The sequence below is a fragment of the Oculina patagonica genome, chromosome 3, assembly GCF_052425735.1.
Source record: "Oculina patagonica isolate OP01 chromosome 3, crgOcupat, whole genome shotgun sequence".
Lineage (NCBI taxonomy): Eukaryota > Metazoa > Cnidaria > Anthozoa > Scleractinia > Oculinidae > Oculina > Oculina patagonica.
In genome coordinates this window covers 19,184,380-19,206,347 of record NC_135760.1, presented here as the reverse complement: position 1 = coordinate 19,206,347, position 21,968 = coordinate 19,184,380, and the positions used below count along the sequence as shown (strand labels likewise).

The window sequence follows — 21,968 nt, the reverse complement described above, 5'->3', positions numbered from 1 at the left end:
GTATAATGATCATCTCATCTAATTCTATAATCGTGGCAAAAATGGTGCGAACTCAAATGGCCCGACAGTGTAAACACTCAAACGAAAACCACCACCTCCCCCTTGGTCCAAAAAGGACAACTCTGAAAGAATGCTGGATATAGGAAACTCAGAACTGAAATTGATCAATACATCATACATTATAATAGTGTCATTTTTTTTAACCAAAAGGGTTCAGTAATTCTACCATAAAGTGCAAATGCTACCAACTACTTCTCCCTGGGTCAAAAAGTGTCTCCCTCTGGAAAAATGTCGAATGAGCCCTCAGCTGAAATCGATCAGCTTATCGAGTGCTATCACTGTGCGAAATTTGGTACTTCGTACTAAAAGGATGTAGTAAATTTTGCCATAAAGCTCCAATGCTATCCCCCCCCACCCCCTGGGTCCAAAAGGTGCCCCCCTGTCAGAATTCTGGATGGGACTATATCTGAAATCGTTCAGCTTATCAAATACTATCACTGTGCCAAATTTGGTACTTCTTACTCAAAGGATGCAGTAAATTTTGCCATAAAGCCCAAATGTCGCCCACCCCCACCCCCTGGGTCCAAAAGATGTCCCCCCTGACAGAATTGCGGATGGGCCTATATCCGAAGTCGATCAGCTCATCAAATACTATCACTGTGCCAAATTTGGTGCTTTTTACTCAAAGGATACAGTAGATTTTGCCATAAAACTCAAATGCCACCCACCCCCACCCCCTGGGTCCAAAAGATGTCCCCCCCTGACAGAATTGCGGATGAACCTATATCCGAAATCGATCTGCTCATCAAATACTATCACTGTGCCAGAATTTGGTGCTTCTTACTCAAAGGATACAGTAGATTTTGCCATAAAGCTTAAATGCCACCCACCCCCACCCCCTGGGTCCAAAAGATGCCCCCCTGACAGAATTACGAATGGGCCTATATCTGAAATTGATCAGCTCGTCTAATACTATCACTGTGCCAAATTTGGTGCTTTTAACAAAAATCGCACAATCATTTCACCATATTGCCGGACTAATATGGCTTAGTAGCATGGTAAAAACAGAGTGAAAAACACAAGCGATTAATTGATCGTGACATAACAAAAAACTGGTTATGCCTTTGAACATGATGAATGTAAATGTTTCGTATACGTATGCCATTTCATGCATCAGTGACGTGTTCGTGACTATAGCGAGTTAGGCAAAAACAAAAACAACGACGTGTAACTTGAAATCACAGCATTCAAGCCATGAAGATCATTTGTGCGGGATTTCCAAAAACGGGTACTAAATCAATCGCCAAAGCCTTGCGGCACCTTGGGTTTACGGTATTTGACTGGGAAGAGCAAACCTTTGATTTTCTAGATCACTGGGTCGATGTTTTCCAAAATGGTGCAAAGCCCGATGTCATGCAAGTTTACCAGAATGCTGATGCAGCCGTGGATATGCCCGCAAACCTTTTCTACGAAGAAATACTGGAAGCTTTCCCTGACTGTAAAGTGATTCTAAGCGAACGAGAGGAGGATTCATGGATAAAAAGTTGGGCTCGCCAATTGGAATCGCTATTTGCTACACAGTCCATGTTTTTGTTCATGTTATCGCCAACAAGAAGGAAAATGCGATACATTTTTGTTCCCTACATTAATGCCACCTTTGGCTCGTGTAGCCCCAAGTCCACATATGTTCACAGAAAGCGATATCGTATTCACAACCACCGTGTAAAGTCAATTGTTCCCGCTGACAAGCTGTTGGTGTACAATGTAAAACAAGGATGGAAGCCATTGTGCGATTTCTTGGAGTGCCATGTCCCGACCGTTGCCTTCCCACATGAAAATATCAACGCTGAACTCACTGAGACACTTCCCATGACCAGAATGGGTCGGCAGGTAACTTGGGAAGTCCATAGAGGTGTTTTCGCAATCGGTTCAGTTATTGTAATAATTGTAATAGCTGTTCTGGCTATCTGTTTTAATCAATGACACTTTTTCAGAGTGAAAACAACAACGTCTTTACCAACTCTTAAAATATTTAAGATACTTGAGCGTCGATGGTTTTCTCCACAATGTTTCTGGATTGTAATTTTAATTTTATGGCATTTAATAACACGAGAGTTATTTCAACTTTTCTGTCTTGTCAGTTTAGAAAGCTTTAGGAATCTCTCAAAACTTGAAGCCTAATTAAATCATTATTTTTTATCATATTTTTTACATTTATTCATGTTTTTCAATATTCACTGCACACAAACAACGTAAGTTTTTTTTCAATGCATATGTTTCTTCCTTTCTATTGGCTGTGCTGAGAGCCCACCACATGATCTGCAATTTACTGCCAACAAATAACGGTCCGCTCATCCACATAACCCTCTGATAGTGATTTTGCTGCAAGAAATATTCTGCTCATGCGAAGTTGTGTCCACTGAAAAATGGCAGCTTGCATTCTTGTCCCCAGAGGCCGCGATCCTTCTGGTCAGCACCAGGAGGATCGCGGCCTCTGGGGACGAGGATGGGCAGCTCGTTCTCCAGAGTTGCCGAGGAGCGATTATAAATTATACTAGAGCAAGAACAAGCTCAGTGGCCTCAGCTAAGTACCAGGCGATAATTCCGCCCTCTGCGATCCACCAATTTTTTTGCACAGTTGTCAAATACGACTTCATATAGCGCCGAATAGCACATACAGTGAAAACAGATTGAGAAGCACGAGCGATTAATTGACCGTTACATAACGGGACGGTTATGCAACATTTATATTTCCGACTATGCATATTCTTGTCGTGCATCAGTGACGTGTGCGTGACTACAGCGCGTTTTCACAAGAATAAAAACAACGACGTGTAACTTGCAATCACGGCAGAGGAACAATCCACTTTTCATAGCTTAGCTTTACTCGTGAAGATCATCATGTGCAGGATATGCAAAAACCGGTACTAAATCAATCGCCAAAGCCTTGCGGCAGCTTGGGTTAACAGTATTTGACTGGGAAGAGCAGAGCTTTGACTTTCTGGATCACTGAGTCGATGTTTTCCAAAGTGGCACCAAACCAGATTTGAAACGAGTTTACCAGAATGCTGATGCAGCCGTGGATCTGCCTGGGTATTTTTTCTACGAGGAAATACTGGAAGCTTTTCCTGACTGTAAAGTGATTCTGAGCGAACGAGAGGAAGATTCATGGTTAAAAAGTAGGACTCGTCAAGCGGAATCGTTATTGGCTACACGATCAAAGTTTGTAGCAATGTTATCGCCAACATGGAGGAAATTGTCGTTCATTTATTATTCCTTCATTGATGCCGCTCATGGCTCCCGTAACCCAAGTCCGCATGTGTTATCAGAAAGCGATATCGTATCCACAACCACCGTGTAAAGTCGATTGTTCCCGCTGACAAGCTGTTGGTGTACAACGTAAAACAAGGATGGAAGCCATTGTGTGATTTCTTGGAGTGCGAGGTCCCGACTGATCCCTTCCCACATGAAAATATTAATGCTGAAATCACTGAGACACTTCTCATGACCAGATGGGGTCAACGGGTGAATTGGAAAGTCCAGAGAGGTGTTTTAGCAATCGGTTCAGTTCTGGTAATAATTGTAATAATCGTCATGGCTATCTGTTTTAAACAATGACTCTCGCTTTACAGTAAAGACAACGACGTTTCTTTTAATCCGATGGTTTTTCTTCTCGTTTGTTTCAATTCTAATTTGAGTTATATTGCATTTAATCCTATAGTGCTAATTTAACTTTTTCTGCGGTATTGTCAGTTAGTCTCTTCGAATTGTACCATCGTTTTTAATTTATACATGTCATTCAATGTTCACTGGTTCCCTGAACGACTTTAAAAACCTTTGGTTATTTAACAATATTCATGAATCAACTCACCGATGAAATAATGAACAATTCGTTAATTATGTGCATGCGAATATTACTGTTAAAACACCCCGGCCTTGTTGACGTATTTAGATACAAAAAGGATACTAATAAATAACTAACGAACCTAAGACTATCTGCTTTTTCCGCTAAGCGACTGAGTCCTATCTTTGACCAGCGATGATGATGATGATAATGATGATGATGACGATGATGATCTTTATACTGGAGGCAGAAGGTCTTACTTTACCCGCTCGTTCAGGATATACATTAAATACGAGGGCATGAAACTGATATCAGCTCTTAACATGTAATAATCTGTATTTATCTTGCCGAAGAAATACGACTGGTTATTTCTTTGTTGAACACTAAAACAATTATCCTGCTCAAAATCTTTCGGTATATCATCCTCAGTTTTGGAAAATAGCCGAGCAAAATCTGGGGGAAAGATGCGCGTCTATCCCCTAGTTTTCCATTCTCGTCCCCATAGCCATTGTGTTTCTCTTAGCCGGCTGGGTCCTAAACTACTTTAGATCCCTTTGTTATTTAACAATTCATGAACCCAAGGACCAATCAAATCATGGATATGTTACGTGCATGCGTTTTATGAGGGTGACACGTGAAAAGGGCAAACATTATACCATGACGCGTGAAAATACGGAAAAAATTTATCCCGGACGCGTGAAATTGGGCAAAAAGTATACCGTGACGCGTGAAAATAGCTAGAAAAAACAGGTGATTCGTGAATTCTGCTGTTTCAAGTAAACGTGACGCATGACTGTTCTAGATAGCATTAAGACTGTTCGCAGTCCCCTAATTTTTCGTGAAGTCGAAGAAGTCGATAGTTGAGCTCGACGGGCCGCGCCATCTTGGTTCCTTTACGCGAGTGAAAACTGGAGAGAGTGCAAAAATCCCGTGGGTTGGGGTGTGGCACTCTCCCCAGTTTTTGTTTGTGTTCAGGAACCAAGATGGCGGCCCGTCGAACTCAACGGTCGATCTCTACGACTTCACGGAAAAATAGGGGACTGCGAACAGTCTAGATAGCATTTAAAAATAGATTGATTGACACTCGTAGCGATGTAAGTCATTAAGGAAGAATGTTGTAACTCGGTTCACGGAGACTTCCTCACGGAGTCTCACTTTTGCAAAATTCTGGATCAGCGGCTGTACTTTGAGCTTGGACAGGAAAGTTACGATTGCTATTTTCCTAAATTTTATTCGCGATGCGTTTCAGGTTCTATCGGGTCGTCTTTGATCTGTACTACCAAACGCTACACAAACGCATTTTCACTCCATTTATTTTCTTATTAAACGTTACCAAGGTTTATTTATGATAACATTTGCTACTATATATCTTTAATGTGTCACAGCTGTTTGGTAAAATAATAGTACAGGTAGACTAGTCTTCAAACTGCTTTACTTTGTTATAGATCTAGATAAGCTCAAAAAGCGCAATATAAATAAATAAATTAAAAATTAAACTCCAGAGTGCAACGCGCGAATGCTTTAGTATTTACACGAAAAGAAAAACGCTTCTCTAGAGCGGTTTGTAGAAGATAAATTATCGATATATAAGGGACTTTTTAATAATACGGTTGGAATGCATTTTGTCCCCGGCCGGCCAAGGCGATGAATATATATAACCCATATCTTGACAGCAAAGCTCTATTTACAGGCCAATTGCGTATATGAACTGAAAGTTCCTCAGCTTTTCTATTCCTTAACGGCACTTCCCTTGAAAGGGCCAGAGGTAACTGTATATGCTTAAAAGGTGTGCTTCTGATCCTACCTACACTGACTCCCTCTTGGCGCTGTCATTTCTTGTTTACGTAAGCAATAAAATCTGTCAGCTAATTCCCCCGATGTGACTCGAACGTATTGAATCTGATCTTAATACCCAACAAGAGTAAATATCGAAAAATAGCTACCCATAAAAATCCCACGTACCCAAAATAAAATGCGTGTAGCAGATACAATAACGATTTGCGTATACGCGTGCGTTCATGTAGCCAGCTAGCTGGGGTTTAATAGATGAATATCATCACAATATCATTATTCTGGATAAACTCGAACTTGGTGGCGTCTCTAAGCAACGCTGTACCGGCTGACAGAAATGAGTTTTCATCCAAAATCTTTCTGATTTAATATTTTCAGCAGAATCCTAGGTCATTAGTCGCGATCCTTGCAGCAAGATGGGGTACAAGCTGGTGCGCATGCGATTGGACAGGGGGCTGGACAGGTGTTTGTTTGGAACAATTTCGGCACAGGTAAGGGGGGACTTTGCGGGATCTGACCCGCGGGATAGGGGTTAAAGGAAGGATATGGCGGGCGATACGGGCTCACTGGCAGTGGCAGTTGCATTGGATAACCCGCGGGAGGAGGGCTGACTTGCTGAGGCTGTGTTCTTTGCCCTAGGGGAAGAAGCCCTGGACTTGCAGGCTGTGAAACGGGAGGTGTTAGTGGGCGGTACTGCTGAGCGGGCATTGGATAGGGCTGGTATGCAGGCTGTTGCACACTAGGTACTGGATATCCCGGGGTGAAAACAGGGGGTGGGCGGGCGATGGTTAAAACCGGTCGATAGATTCTGACTCTCCAGGCTGCCTGAGCAGGAGGGACCGCGCTAGGATACGAAGGAACGTAAGGCTGTGGAGGGAATCCCATAAAGGGATAACCCGGCTGTGGAACGGCCATCTGAGGAGGCTTTTCGTGCGACTTTTCATGGCCGCTTTCTGATTCCTTCTCTGACTCTTTGCCCTTCTTTTTGCTATGAGACTCCTGCTTGGGTTGTTGCACTGTGGGTTGGTAGTACTGCTGTGGCATGTACACAGGCATTGGAGGTGGTACGGGCTGGTATGGCTGTGCAGAGTACGGATAACTGAAGACCACCCCCTGTAACTGTACCGGTGATTTGGCCTGACCGGGTTCAATCTTTGAACCCTGAGGCTTTTGATTGCCTTTTGTGTTTTGGTTCACCTGCAAGAACTGTGGCGCAGGCTGTTGGATCATCGGCTGCGGCTGCGGGTATACAGGCCAAGGTTGTGGGTACATTGGTCGTGGGATGGCCTGGTAGGGCTGTGGAGCTTGGTGCTGAGGCTGTGGCTGGCGTGGTAGGAGCAAGTACTGCAACGCTGAGAGTGTTTGGGGTCTAGCTGGAACCTGGTAGCGAATCTGTTGGGGCTGGGCCGGGACAGTGTACGGATACGGCTGTAGCCGAAGAGTTGGGTTCGGGTACTGCGGCAGCGGTGGTGGGTACTGGTACTGCTGTGGTCGTGGTGGAATTGGATATTGGTAGTGCTGTGGTGGAGGTGGAACTGGGTATTGATACGGCTGTGGTCGTGCAGGGACTGGGTACTGTGGCTGTTGTTGAGGTCGGTACTGGTACTGTGCTTGTTGGGGGACTGGGTAAGGGTTTGGTTGAGAATAAGCTGGCATTGGATTGGGTGCGTTGTACATTGGTTGAGCACCACCAAACAAGTTGGACCCAGGCTGCTGCGCCAGCTGTGGCTGGTTTTGGAAAAACTGCTGACCAAATGGATCACAGCACCACGGGCTACACTGTGTCGGCATGCATTGCTGGCTCAAGCAGTAGCTTGGACATGAGCCTGGAGTCTGGTTCTCTGAGGAAACAAAGAAGGTAAAGATATGACCTTTGTTCAGAACAGCTTTCTAAAATCACTACTTTTTTTATTTAGATTTTGACGTCGATTTTAAACACAGTGGGGAAACAACAAGCCAGAAACGGACTGCGTTTGTAGACTACATGAAAACCAGCGTTTACAAGACAATTAGTTAAAGCTTGACCCGGTTTAATGCCAAATTGTCAATTTGTAAAACTGGGGGTTTGAGATTTGTCAATCCCTGTGTTTGTAATAAGGAATTTCATGGGATTTCTTGGAATTTCTAGCAAAAAGACAGAACAACGGCTCAATTGTCTGTTTCAGAAAGATACATGTAAACCTGAGATCATGCCCTCCCTCCCTTCTTATCACTCCGAGTAATGAGGCGTTTTTCTTCCTCCTTTTCGAAAAAAGAAGACCTGATCGCAAGTTAGGTACATGTACGCCTTAGATATATAAGACGTACGTGCAGGCGTAGGTTCGCGCGTGGGCCTCGCGCGCGCGCCAGTAACTCTGTCCCTATACGGCACTTACTTTGCGGTGATACTGTCCTCCATCTACACTTCAGCTTTACGTATTTTATGAACACTTACCAACAATCATAGTAGCGTTGACAAGTTCGACCTTTTCCCCATGGAGTGTTCCAGTGATTGAACTTCTTTTAGGAGAATCACTTCCTTGAATGGAGTCTCGGAGGAGCTTGATCGGGTCAGCGGGAGAGTCGTCATCTGGGGTGAAACTCAGCTTGACATGCGCCAATATTTTGTCTTCTTTTCCTTTGCTGTTGGGAAAATAAAATAATCAACGGAAATCGCGCAACCAAGACGGTGCTTAATCTCAACAATCTTATCTATAATAAAATTCTCGATTTTGATTGGTTCCGGCGCGTGCTTATTTGTCGCGTTATTAGAGAGATTAAGTATGACGTTATACGGCAAACGGTAAGCGTGAGCTTGCCTTTCATTTTGTTACCTTTTTATCGAATTCTAAAATTAATCCCTTAAAAAAATAGGGAAAAAATCCACATTTACAAGAAACACAAAACTAATCATTTCCGCGTACGAACACCAAACGGTAGACGGCAAAAGTCGAATTTTTGCCGTTCGCGGGAAAACAAAGGTCGTGCTTAATCTCTCAATTGGCGCGTGATCACATCAACGCCATTTTCACGTCAATCATGTGAACCTAGATGGGTTCTTTTTCGCGTTTTTTCCTGCTGTTTAAGTTCTTCACACAAAAAAGTTCTCAGACTTCCTAATCGCGAAATGTTTTGTCATGATTCATGCGATTAATTATTAATAGGACGTCGTGTAGTACAATTCAGAGAATAATCGTGCTCGTTACTCTCCCAATTACTACCTGAAGTGAATTCCAATGTACTCCACTCAGTACAATTACCTGATTACTATTAATCAGAAAAAAACACGCCACTCGTAGGCGAACACTCTAGCGCGCGAAAACACCTTGCATGAAAAGACGCAACGCGCGTTCTCGACTATTCGATTAACCCTGGGAAAAATGGGACACTGCATGTACTTGTTTAGCTGTGCTGTTAATAATTCTATGACCTTTGCGTGTCACACAGAGAAGCGTTGCGTGACAGCTTAAATAACCGTTATGTTTCATCTGTACTTACCTGAAATGATCCAAAGAAACTTGTTCAAACCAATCGTAGTCACCATACACATCCAGAAACTGTAAATCAAAAAGAAAACGAAACGGACTCGTTTGGTTAATTCCATAAGCGCTGAACTCGACACTGTGTTTTTTTTTTTGCAATTCTGTACTCACTAATTCCTATTGTGATCAATATTCATATATTTTGCAGGACCGTAACTAGCAAGAGGCAAGACGAGGCACTTGCCTCGTCTAGATTTTAACCCAAAATTAAAAACAAAATATGTTTTTTGGGAAAAGAATTCCAAGTTGAACAACATTTGTTTTTTCTTAAAAAATACCTATGAAAAATGTTGAAAAAAGAGTTTCAGAGCTTCTAGATTTCAAAGTTTTCTGAAGGGCATGTACCCAGGATCCCCTAGCAAGACCTTGCCTCGTCTAGGGAAAATGTCTGGTTACGGCCCTGTTCTGGTGAAATGCATTGGTGACATTTCAAGGAAAATAGATGTTAAACACAGATTCAGGCGGAAATGGGCGCACGAGGACGGTTAATTAAGGGGGCTCTTTAGTTAACAAAAGAGATATATATTTTCTGTAAAACTATTATGCTGAATGGCATAAGAGATATTTGATCAACGTGCTTCCTGCTTTTGCAGTAAAGGCAATAAAACCATTCATTTGTGTAGAAAGAAAAAATTGTCTTTGCAATAACCAACAGAAACAGAAGAAGTCAATACTAGGCTCCTGCAAAAACCGTCAGTACGAGCTTACCGCTTCTTGGATATGCCTGCTAAGGGCCTGGTGCCTAGGGCTTCCTGGGACGTAGAGGTTGTCAGTCCAGAGTTTGTTTTCGTAACGGATGAGTACCAAGTATTCTGTAATGCCTAAAAATTAATTAACAGCAAGTATTACTTATGTATGAAACAAGCTCATGTTTTCGTGCAAACAATGATTTTGATTCAGAGCAAAATTCAAGTGAGTTATTCTTGTTTGACACTCCGCCGTCGTGAAAGTATAAATTGTGCCAAGGATAAATTAACCTACTGTTACTCAGTGAAAAGTGCGTAACTTATAAACGCGAATCTGATTGGTTCTCAGTCGTTAGTTATTCACTGAAGGCCACGATCGCGGGCGCAATGATCTTGTGCGCTTCAACGAGAAAGTTATTTTTGACACTTTGCTTGAAACTATTCTCCTTCGTTTTCCATAAGCAAGAGTAAACTTGGCTGGGTCTCGTTAAAAAAAAAAAGAACTACTTCATATAATGCTAGAATCTACTAACCCCTGAGAGATCGCTTGCAAATAAACCCTCTGGCTCCATCGCACGGTTTGTACTTCCAGTTAACGTTAGTGAAGATGACGCCGCATTTTTTGCCAGGAAAATTCTTCTGGTAGTAATCCCAGTTCATGAAGAGAGGCTCACTGCCGTCCAACCATGACATGACCCCGTGATTATTTAAATCACTTACGCCAATCCAGGCATCCGACACGCCGCCTGAGGTCTGTGTACGGAAAGTAAATATGGAGTTTATTTTACAGCTGTTGTGCAACACCCAGCGCTATCCCCCACCCGGGGGCAAGGAACTAAGAAGAGTTGTGCAACACAAGATTTATTGTATACTGTAGAGCTTTATGGTTAATAAGTGCGTGGACTGGTGGTCTTTATTTCTTTCAAGATTTCGATGAACAACGAGCGCAGAAGGGAAGAGCCGATAAATTCGCGCGCGAGAGACTCGCAACCGGCCGCGAGACGAGATACATTTTCAGGGCCTCTCCCCAGTCCAACTGGAAATTTTCTCACTCGCCCCAGATCCTTTTTTGGGAAACTGCGTTTCAAGGTGAATGCAAGTCGAAACATAGGACCGCAATGCGTACATTAATTTACTGGGCGTGTTTGTATTCAATAGGCTTCTGCCAAGAGAAACTTGAGTTTACTTGTTTTAGAAGTATTGAATTCTATAAAATAGCTGTTCAATACAAAATAGCCATATCTGCTAATTATAACTCTAGAGGGAAACTAGGATAAGCAAAAAAAATGTTTACATCGATGGAAACCTAAAAATAATGGTCTTAATTCAAGGGGTATAATCGGATGCACAAGGCTTTAATCCCAAACAAATAAAGTCAGACAGACGTTTTGAAATTCTGTCCGCGCGTCTTACAGCTATTTACATTTATAACTTACCAGAACAGTCCTTACAAACAAGTCTTCAGCCTGACTGTTTACCGACGCTAGCGTTGAAAAGTCTGCGGCGCATTTCTCCGAAGCTTGTACCCAGTTCACTGGACCCGAGAAGTACTTGTAGCATACGTTGTTGTACAGTTTGTATCCATCGGGACACTTTGCTGTGAACATAAATAGCATCACAACACAAATGAGAGAGGACCGTCATTATCAGAGTGAAGAGGAAAGGGGATGTAATATACTGGGCGGTCGTCATGTGGGGAGAATTGCTTTCGTATTATATCGGAAGTTTGTTCAAACAGAAGATTTGTGGAGGACCGCTGTATCGGGAGACTTGTTATACGTGGATGTTTTTGTACTAGGGGAGTTGTTTTCCGGAGTTATTATACGGGGACGGTTAGTTATATCGGGAGGTTTGCTTTTTGAGGAGATTTATCAAAGGGGGAGGTTCGTGAGATAAGGGTGTTTATTATATAGCTTCTTTTGCTTAGATTTGAACACTCGAAGATAAATTTCATATCTCCGCGCAACCATGTAATATCCTCTATTTGTTACACCGGATGTTATATCGGAAAAGTTTGTTGTTCTGAGCAGGCGGTCGATACTGCACTATGGAACACTGAAGATGCAATATAAACAAACAGAAAGAATTTAACTTACATGGCCCTCTTTTTCCAACGCCACTACCTGAAAAAAAAAAACGAAATAATAATTGTTAATCAGCTGCGAGCGTTAAGACCCATCGTGAATGAGTGACTTTATTTCCCAGACAATGACTATAAACTCTTGTCGTGTCGTCCAGTATTAGCTGTATTGGGTGTACAGATTTTTTTTCTTAAAATTAAAATTTATATTAATTAAAATTAGCCAGTCGATTCTCTGTTAACGAACTCGTTCCAAAAGTGCCTACTCTGGGACCCAAAATCGCCCAACTCGCCCGTAATTTTGGACAAAATAAGCTAAAATCGACTAAAATCGCCCCAAGGCCTACTCTGGGACCCAAAATCGCCCAAAGTCGCCTAATGTCGCCCAAAATCGCCTTAAATCGCCCAAAATCGCCGGTTATTTTGTAAAAAATAAGCTATCGCCCAAAGTTACGGCGACTTTGGGTCCCAGAGTAGGCCTAAAAGACATGTAAAAGTGGGCTGGACACTTTTCGTAATCTGGACGAGATGCTGGATTCGTTGTCTTTAAGGACGTTAATTTTTTGTTTCGCTGTCGTCCAAGTATCTTGGTATGCTTCTCGGGAAGGAGGAAAGTGTGTCGGGTTTGTACTCTGTTTTGTCTCTTCTACGAACACTGATGTAGAAATTACAGAGTAATTAATCCAGCTGTCGGCAAAAGGTATGCTTGTGATTTCTCTGGTTCCTCCAACTTCTCTCAGAAACTTGAAAAAAAAAACGTTCATACATTGTTTTCTTCACGGCGTTTTCAACCCACGATGATTTTTGACGCTTCATCTGAAAGACGTTCGTATCAAAACTGTTTGCTTGTTCGAAAACTTCATTATCGGACAGTTCATCCGGATAGTAGACTCTCTTTCACCGTGGTGGCTGCTGTTATTCATTTTTTGCAACAACAGCGAACTTTTTTCACAATATTTTGCAATAAAGCCGTTCGAGTGAGGAGCTGGACGGCTTTTTCCGTACCGGATCATGTCAACCCGTCCGGCCCTACACTAAGGATTGCGTGAGCGGGGCCATATGGAGGACATGTGTTGAATTTGCATATGAACATATCCGTTTTCATGTATCAGTGACGTGTTCGTGACTAAAGCGAGTTAAATCAGTAAATACATGAGAATAAAAACAACGACGTGTAACTTGGCATCACAGCAGAGGAGCAAGTCACTTTTCATAGCTTTAATCATGAAGATCATTTGTGCAGGATTTCAAAAAACCGGTACTAAATCAATCGCCAAAGCCTTGCGGCACCTTGGGTTTACGGTATTTGACTGGGAAGAGCAAACCTTTGACTTTATGGATCACTGGGTCGATGTTTTCCAAAATGGTGCAAAGCCAGATGTGAAACGAGTTTACCAGAATGCTGATGCAGCCGTGGATATGCCCGTGTATTTTTTCTACGAGGAAATACTGGAAGCTTTTCCTGACTGTAAAGTTATTCTGAGCGAACGAGAGGAAGATTCATGGGTAAAAAGCTGGGCTCGTCAACTGGAATCGTTGAAACAGAGAGGATCCAAATTTGCGGCCATGTTATCGCCAACAGTGAGAAAAATGAACTATATAGGTGGTTCCTACTTTAATGCCACCTTTGGCTCTCATAACCCCAAGTCCACTTATGTTTTTAGAAAGCGATATCGTATCCACAACCACCGTGTAAAGTCGATTGTTCCCGCTGACAAGCTGTTGGTGTACAACGTAAAACAAGGATGGAAGCCATTGTGTGATTTCTTGGAGTGCGATGTCCCGACTGTTCCATTCCCACATGAAAATATCAAGGCTGAAATCACTGAAACACTTCCCATGACCAGAATGGCTCAGCAGATGAATGGGGAAGTCCAGAGACGTGTATTCGCAATCGCTTCAGTAATTGTTGTAATTTTAATAACCGTTCTTGCTATCTGTTTTAATCCGTGACACTCGCCTCAGAAAAAGTAAACAAATAACGACGTCTTTACTGTTTGAATATTCAAATGTTCACGACCTCATCTATATAAACAACCAGTTTTGATTTAAGAAGCAGTACAGCACGGCCCTTGCACATTTAGTTGATACTCTGCTATTCAATTTAGACATTTAACCACGTTAATGGTACGGTTCTAGCTGATTTTAAGATGGCTTTTCCGCACATGGTCGATCATGTGATTCTGCTCAGCAAGCTTGAAGCTTACAAACTAGGTAGGAACGCCTTACTTTGGTTCAAGTTATATTTAACCGTTCGTACACAACTGTTGCATTCAAAGGACAAACATTGGGCGGGCCACAAGGTTCCAATCATCCTTGACGCTTAACAAAGTCGTAGCACTCTAGGATGTTTCATAGTGAAAACAACGAAGTCGTTACTGACTCTCAAAATCTCAGCCGGATACTTGAGCGTCATTGGTTTTCTCCACGGTTTTTACGGTTTTCGATTGTAATTTGAATTTTATGGCATTTAATAATGAAAGAGCTATTTCAACTTTTCTGTATTGTATAAGTTCAGAAAGTTGGAGGAATCTCTTAAAACTTGAAGCCTGAATAAATCAATAATTTCATCATATTTTGTAGAAAAATTGGAAAAGTGATATATCTTCGTTAGCCAACGTTTTCAAATAGTTTTCGCGCGCCTTCAAAAAAAAAAATCGATATTTATAGCCGAAGGTTGATTTCTAAACCCAAATAAAGGTTATATCTTCAGTTAAAAGTTCAAAGATAATGTTTTTCATCGGTAAAGTTGCCTACCACTTATTTCAGAACAGTTTAGACCAAATATGTGCGAAATCCCCGTGACATAGTCCTTTTAATGTAGTGTTCTACAGTGGAACCCCGATATAACGATATGCCAAGGGAGCAGTAAAATTATATCGTTATATCGAGGAATCGTTATATTGAAACTCCCGATATAACGATATGGGCGAAAAATAACCGAAAATATCGTTATATCGGGGTAAACCTAGCAAGTATTTTTACTGCATATAAAGGAGGATAAAGAGAATAATTTTGATAAAGAGGCTAAGAACACAGTATCATTTTCGTATATCATTTTACAAAGCTGTTTACAGAAACGTTAGAGATAACTCAGTAACTGTAATATTATTGCATTAAATTCGATGTTTTGCAAAAAAATTGTGACTGTGAACTGATAATATCGTTATATCGGGAGGATTTTACGTTCGGCCCGCTAAATTCTCATCGTTATATCGGGAATATCGTTATATCGAAGATCGTTATATCGGGGTTCAGCTAGTCCCATACATTTTACTCTAACTTTTGCCGGGACATAGAATATTCATCGTTATACCGGGAATATCGTTATATCGAGGATCGTTATATCGGGGTTCCACTGTAGTAATAAAATGTAATTTGTATGGTTTTCTTTAGTATTAATTTTATCGAAGTTATTTATTTATTTTTAAGTATTTAGACAGGACTCCGTTTAAACAAGCTAAACTACATGTTCCTGTATGAATAAACAAATAAATAAATAAATAAAAAACTTAACAGGCTGATCTGGATTTCTTTTTATTTAATTGTGAAATATTAAAGCAATAAAGTAATGATACTATTCTTTTAACTGGGTGTCCAGTTGAAGTAATCCCATTTCCAGTTGAAGTAATCCCATTTACAAAAGCACAGACAAGTCCTCTTGCAAAACCTTAAAAAATGATGGCCTCATTTTAAGGTTTATGAAAAAATTAGCCCTCCCCCCAAGCCAACTGAAACAGCCTTGACCCCCCCCCCTTTTCGCCCTTCCTTCCCCCTCTACGTTAATAGTGACCGGTCCCTTATCATGTAGAAATGACATCAGTTCTGCATGTATAATCCTATTGTCCATAGATATGAGATGTAAATTTGATGTCAGCGTGAATTTAATAGCTGAATGCTCTAGCTCTCAACTGATAAGAATAGAATAAAGTAGCTACAATGTATAATAATACACCTTTTCATGCATCAGTGAAGTGTTCGTGACTAGAGCGAGTTCACGAGAATAAAAACAACGACATGTAACTTGACATCACGGCAGAGGCACAACCCACTTCTGATAGCTTAGCTTTACTCATGAAGGTCATTTGTGCAGGACAGGGAAAAACGGGTACTAAATCAATCGCCAAAGCCTTGCGGCACCTTGGGTTTACGGTATTTGACTGGGAAGAACAGATCTTTGACTTCTTAGATCACTGGGTCGATGTTTTCCAAAATGGCACCAAACCAGATGTGAAACGAATTTACCAGAATGCTGATGCAGCCGTGGATCTGCCGGGGAACTTTTTCTACGAGGAAATACTGGAGGCTTTTCCTGACTGTAAAGTGATTCTAAGCGAAAGAGATGAAGAGTTATGGGTGAAAAGTGCTATGCGTCAACTGGAATCGCTATTTGCTACACGCTCAAAGTTTGTGTCCATGTTATCGCCAACAGCGAGAAAAACAGAGTACATGTTCGATTGCTACGTTAATGCCATCAGTGGCTCTTGTAACACCAAATCCCCTTATGTTTTCAGAAAGCTATTTCGCATCCACAACCACCGTGTAAAGTCGATTGTTCCCGCTGACAAGCTGTTGGTGTACAACGTAAAACAAGGATGGAAACCGTTGTGTGATTTCTTGGAGTGCGATGTCCCGTCTGTTCCCTTCCCACATGAAAATATCAACGCTGAAATCACTGAAACACTTCCCATGACCAGATGGGGTCGGCAGATGAATTGGGAAGTCCAGAGAGGTGTTTTTGCAATCGGTTCAGTTCTTGTTTTAATTGTAGCAACATTTTGTTGCTATCTGTTTTAATCAATGACATTTGCCTTTACATAAGTGAAAACAACGACGTCTTTGTTAATTCTTAAAATACCGGTACTTTTAAAAAGCACTTTGAGCGTCGATAGTTTTCTTCCCAATGTTTTTCGATTGTAATTTGAATTACATGGCATTTAATAGAGCGGTGTTAAAGGGTGCTTTTACTGCCGGCGGGGATTAGCTTAGAGCTTGTACTCCATTGTCGTGCAGCAAGCGACTCTGACTCGTGAAGACTGAACTATAGGTTTATTTGTTAAGTATAACTCACAATCTAGTTCTTTTTCTTTAACGTCAGTTCTTCTGTCCTTCTTCTTCCAACGTCTTGACTTACAAATTACTTTCTTCGAGTCTTGACTTCCATCTATAGCTTCCTTCCTCAAGCTTCTTGTCTCACAAGTTCTATCTTCCTTCTTCCTTCAACTTTCTTCTAAATTATTAGTTTTACAGCGTTGCTTATATATGTTTTTTAGCTGCTTATTAACATGCATATCTTTTAAATTATCTTTCCCTAGTTGCTAATGGATCATACATTCATTAAGATACATTCTTGCGTCATTTCGGTTGCCGAAGGGGTTTTGGTGGTATTAGCAAAAGTAGTTCTCACGGAGTATATGACAAGATTGAGACACGATGTCCCATGGTTGACAGATCAAAATATATTAGTTCCATTATCAGTGAACTGAACTCACGTTCACAATCACGAATATTCTTAAACTTAGGTATTAAGACATAAAAATCACAAGACAAGAACTTAAATAAATACAAGAAAACACTTTAGTGCGCAGAAATGGGCGCTGGCCGTGCCTCAGTTCAGTGGCTATAAAAAACGTGATATTAAGCTCGCCTTCTTAACCAATTAACACTATCTTAATTTATAGTTATTTTTGGTATATTTTAGATTTTCTAGAAGTTTCGGTACTAATTACCTAAACCTTAAAAGCCACTAAATCAAGATTTAATTTAACTATTTATTTTGCAATATTTTCTGCAAAACATCCTGTGACATTACCCCCCGATCTAAATCGAATGTCCCCATTCGAATTAAAAGTGTGACACGACACTCAATTAAAGTTAAGACTTAAATAGGTCAAAAACAAAATAAAGGAAATTAGCGTAAGTTGTACTCAATCGGGTAAATACATTGATCAGAGACGTTTTTGCCTTTTTGTATGTCGCGCGGAAAGTTTGCCACATCGCGGCGACTCTGCAAAAGTCTACTAGGAAAAATTTAAGATCATGCAGTTACAGAGCGAGCACAACTTACTTGGAAAGTCGGTAACGGCCTTGAATTATTCTTCCGTAAAGCGCCGTTCAGTGCATGAAGCAAACATCCATTTGAAAAAATTGAGATCCGTGTTACTCAGATCAAAAGGGTTCTTTGTGCGAAAACAATCGTCAAAATGAAAGCAGAAACTTATAGTCGTAGCGGTTACGCTGTCGACTAGTAATTTCAATGTGGATAAATAAAGACTGACTTTGATGAAAACTATTAGCATAATCGTCTTAATATCAACCACAATAGTTTGATGATCTGCATCAACATCACATAATCTGGGATTTATCTCGACATCTTTTTCACACTGATAATATGTGCGTAAACATGGCATGTCCATGAATATATTATCGTTTATGGCAACACTGGCAAAAAAAGAATCTTCTTCAAAATTATTTTCACTTTGGATCACGGAGAAATCTATATCTTCAAGATCGGGATGAATAAAATTCTTAATTTCAAAAGTATCGTTTGACCGTGAAAAGAAATCGTGCCCAAACTCAATTGATAGGTCAACTAACTCTTCGGTAGCGTTGTCGTCGTTGTCTTGAACTTCACTTCCAAGCGGTATTTCGGAATTGTCTGAAACATTAAAAATTTTTGGATCCCCTGAAAACTCTTGGAACGACGACTCTTGCGTCTCTAAACTTACATCTGAAAAATTTATTAACGGGGCATCATTACTCGATAAACTCGCAATAACAACTTGAGAAACCTTGGAAGTATTTGTAACACTGAAATTTTCAATTTCCTTTTTGACAACTTTTTCTGTATTATCTTCTTTATCTTCGCTCGTTAGCAATGGGGCACTAAAAATAATTCCTCTTAAATCTGGATGAACATGTTCGGCCATATCATTCGTCTCCGCTTTTAAATTTGAATCTGAAAAATTAATCAACGTGCCGACTGGAACTTCAAAACATGGTTTGTCGAGACTTAGTTTATCGTGTGAAACGTTTCTGGTTACTAAATGAATATGTTCCCTTTTCCGTACTCCCCTATTGTCTCGGTATAAAGGAGTACGTTTTAGTTTAAAGAAACTTGATGCTCTTCACTTATTTCCAAAGGTTCAGCATAACAGTTTCTTGCAATGTGACCTACCTCACCACAGCGGTAACAAGTTGGCCTCCCGTTACTAGTCCAACCATCCTTAAATGGAGGAGGTGGAGTTCTAGAACTGAAGGGTGAACCTCTAAAATATTTTCCATTACGTGGAAAAGAAGAATACTGCCGATTGAACTGTGTCTCCTGGGGTGGCTGTGGACGCATAAAATCTGTTTTAAGTGATCTGATTTCATCTCGGAGTTCATTTTGCAGCTTTCTAAACTCTGCGAATAAATCATTTTTTGATTCACTCGCAGGCTGATAAGCTGCGACTCGTTTTGGTTCTTTCACAGGGCCTGTTGAACCAACAGGCTGTGGAACCAATTTGTCCAAAAGTTTGTAAAGGAGTTCCTTCTCCGGGTCTTTGGTGTTTTGTTCGTCGATCGTTTTATCGACCGACACTTTTAGGCGGGCTAGATTCTCTGCTGTTTGATAATCAGTAGGCTTGTGCATTAACACTTCTCGCTTAATATCGTCGCGCAATCCCTGCACGAAATAATGCATTTGGTCCTGCTGCGGCACGCCCAATCGTTGGCAGGTGCTATTAATAAATTCAATATAAGAATCCAAGGATTCATTGGGTCCTTGTTTGCGCGAACTTAGTGACTGCCGGAGACGCCATTTAAAATCGTCCGAAGAAAATCGTTGCCTTAGGACACGGACAAGACTGTCAAAATCATTTCGTATAAACCGATCAAGGGAAAAATACCACGTTTCGGCTGGACCTCTCAGATGGCTCGCTAGATCGGCGGCCTTTGCTTCGGGACTTAAGTGAACGTCTTTGGCCTTTAAGCGGTTTAAATATTTTTCGAGGAAACGGTTTACGTCCTCGTTTTCGTAGCCAGAAAACGGCTCTAATTTGACTGATGATTTCAAATTTGGAGATGCAACTTTATCAATCGCTGCCTGCATACCATGCAATGTCACTTCAAAAAATTCATTCTGACAAACAAACAATCGCTGTAATTTTCTCATAGTTTCCGCCATATCGTTCTGAGAAACTTCGTCCTCGTGATCGCTCATCTTTTCCGTTTTTCTTTTAGGATTTTGGCAGTTGCCGTGACAAAACGTTTTACTTTGACTTCGCGTGGTAACGCCTTTCGATGCTGCATGCTTCATGCACGGCACCAAAACAAAAACATTACGATACACAACACGAGTTGAAAACAGCGAAAATGGCAAGGGAAAAATGGCATAACTAATTAACTAAGTACAGTTAAAGCTAAATAGCAATCTTTAAATGGAATATATCTAACTTATCTAAACAGTCGTCCGCCTCTTGGAAAAAAAATGTTCCAGCCTCTTGAGAAAGTTCACTGTGTCTTAAAGTTCTCCATCCGTGAGCTCTAAAAGTTCTAATCTGATTGCAGCAATCAGATAGGCTTCTTCTTCTATGAAATCGTCTGTTTCGTTAGATTATCCAGTTTTTGTCGCTTTTTTCTTTGTTTCTTCCTTTGGTTTGCTTCGTTGGTCGCAGGCTGCTTGTCGACATTCGATTCTGCACCAGTGTTAAAGGGTGCTTTTACTGCCGGCGGGGATTAGCTTAGAGCTTGTACTCCATTGTCGTGCAGCAAGCGACTCTGACTCGTGAAGATTGAACTATAGGTTTATTTGTTAAGTATAACTCACAATCTAGTTCTTTTTCTTTAACGTCAGTTCTTCTGTCCTTCTTCTTCCAACGTCTTGACTTACAAATTACTTTCTTCGAGTCTTGACTTCCATCTATAGCTTCCTTCCTCAAGCTTCTTGTCTCACAAGTTCTATCTTCCTTCTTCCTTCAACTTTCTTCTAAATTATTAGTTTTACAGCGTTGCTTATATATGTTTTTTAGCTGCTTATTAACATGCATATCTTTTAAATTATCTTTCCCTAGTTGCTAATGGATCATACATTCATTAAGATACATTCTTGCGTCATTTCGGTTGCCGAAGGGGTTTTGGTGGTATTAGCAAAAGTAGTTCTCACGGAGTATATGACAAGATTGAGACACGATGTCCCATGGTTGACAGATCAAAATATATTAGTTCCATTATCAGTGAACTGAACTCACGTTCACAATCACGAATATTCTTAAACTTAGGTATTAAGACATAAAAATCACAAGACAAGAACTTAAATAAATACAAGAAAACACTTTAGTGCGCAGAAATGGGCGCTGGCCGTGCCTCAGTTCAGTGGCTATAAAAAACGTGATATTAAGCTCGCCTTCTTAACCAATTAACACTATCTTAATTTATAGTTATTTTTGGTATATTTTAGATTTTCTAGAAGTTTCGGTACTAATTACCTAAACCTTAAAAGCCACTAAATCAAGATTTAATTTAACTATTTATTTTGCAATATTTTCTGCAAAACATCCTGTGACAGCGGTTTTCAATTGAGTGTCGTAAAACCAAAACCAAAGTAATTACTCTGGCCAATCACAAAGGACACAGATAATCCAGTGAACCAATCAAAACTCGAAGCAAATACATGTAGCTGGCACGAAGCGCGGGAAATTGTGCGCGAGCGAGTCACGATTGGTTTTGGTTTTACTCCTGATTGGCTGAGAAGGTGGCGCGAGATTTTTAAGCCAATCACTAAGCGTAGTAATGCAAAACCAAAGCAAACGCAATTTACTTTCGACACTCAAGTGAAAACCGCTCTAATACGATAGCTAATTCCGCTTTTTCTATGAATCTCAAAACTAAAGTGTGAATAAATAATCGATTTCATCATAATTCATGTTCTTTCAATATTTACTGCACACAAAGAGCGTAAGGTTTCTTTCGATGCATATGTTTTTTTTCCTTTTTTTGACGAGCCGAGAGCCCACAAAATGATCTGCAATTAACTGCCAACAAATAATGATCTGCTCATGCACATT

General features: G+C 40.8%; 4 protein-coding genes and 1 pseudogene across 7 annotated transcripts in view; 4 read left to right on the top strand and 1 right to left on the bottom strand.

Moving 5' to 3' along the window:
- Window positions 1–1,254: 1,254 nt before the first annotated feature.
- On the top strand, window positions 1,255–1,983 carry LOC144645702 (uncharacterized). The gene has a single exon (XM_078505252.1). It carries the CDS (start codon window positions 1,255–1,257, stop codon window positions 1,981–1,983), a length of 729 nt encoding a protein of 242 aa, XP_078361378.1.
- Window positions 1,984–2,220: 237 nt separating this feature from the next.
- LOC144647536 (uncharacterized) lies at window positions 2,221–3,618 on the top strand (annotated as a pseudogene).
- A 1,531-nt stretch (window positions 3,619–5,149) lies between these two features.
- Window positions 5,150–21,968, bottom strand: part of LOC144645285 (uncharacterized) — a 46,125-nt gene continuing 29,306 nt past the window's right edge. For all 4 annotated transcript variants that reach the window (XM_078504801.1, XM_078504800.1, XM_078504802.1 and 1 more), the window contains 7 exons: window positions 11,939–11,965; window positions 11,279–11,439; window positions 10,376–10,595; window positions 9,865–9,977; window positions 9,113–9,171; window positions 8,070–8,257; window positions 5,150–7,476 (listed from right to left, as the gene is read on the bottom strand). In XM_078504801.1, coding sequence (XP_078360927.1) covers window positions 6,029–7,476; window positions 8,070–8,257; window positions 9,113–9,171; window positions 9,865–9,977; window positions 10,376–10,595; window positions 11,279–11,439; window positions 11,939–11,965 — 2,216 coding nt within the window. In that variant the 3' untranslated portion in view covers window positions 5,150–6,028. The remainder of the gene's footprint in view (window positions 7,477–8,069; window positions 8,258–9,112; window positions 9,172–9,864; window positions 9,978–10,375; window positions 10,596–11,278; window positions 11,440–11,938; window positions 11,966–21,968) is intronic.
- LOC144647031 (uncharacterized) lies at window positions 13,063–14,952 on the top strand. The gene has a single exon (XM_078506774.1). The coding sequence runs from the start codon at window positions 13,075–13,077 to the stop codon at window positions 13,873–13,875; it is 801 nt and encodes a 266-aa protein (XP_078362900.1). The 5' UTR covers window positions 13,063–13,074; the 3' UTR covers window positions 13,876–14,952.
- On the top strand, window positions 15,925–21,785 carry LOC144645443 (uncharacterized). Its single transcript, XM_078505024.1, has 2 exons — window positions 15,925–16,872; window positions 21,759–21,785. Exon 1 carries the CDS (start codon window positions 15,997–15,999, stop codon window positions 16,717–16,719), a length of 723 nt encoding a protein of 240 aa, XP_078361150.1. The 5' UTR covers window positions 15,925–15,996; the 3' UTR covers window positions 16,720–16,872; window positions 21,759–21,785.

Coding starts and splice junctions, on each gene's coding strand:
- LOC144647031 (XM_078506774.1), top strand. CDS start 13,075: ATGAGAATAAAAACAACGACGTGTAACTTGGCATCACAGCAGAGGAGC.
- LOC144645702 (XM_078505252.1), top strand. CDS start 1,255: ATGAAGATCATTTGTGCGGGATTTCCAAAAACGGGTACTAAATCAATC.
- LOC144645443 (XM_078505024.1), top strand. CDS start 15,997: ATGAAGGTCATTTGTGCAGGACAGGGAAAAACGGGTACTAAATCAATC.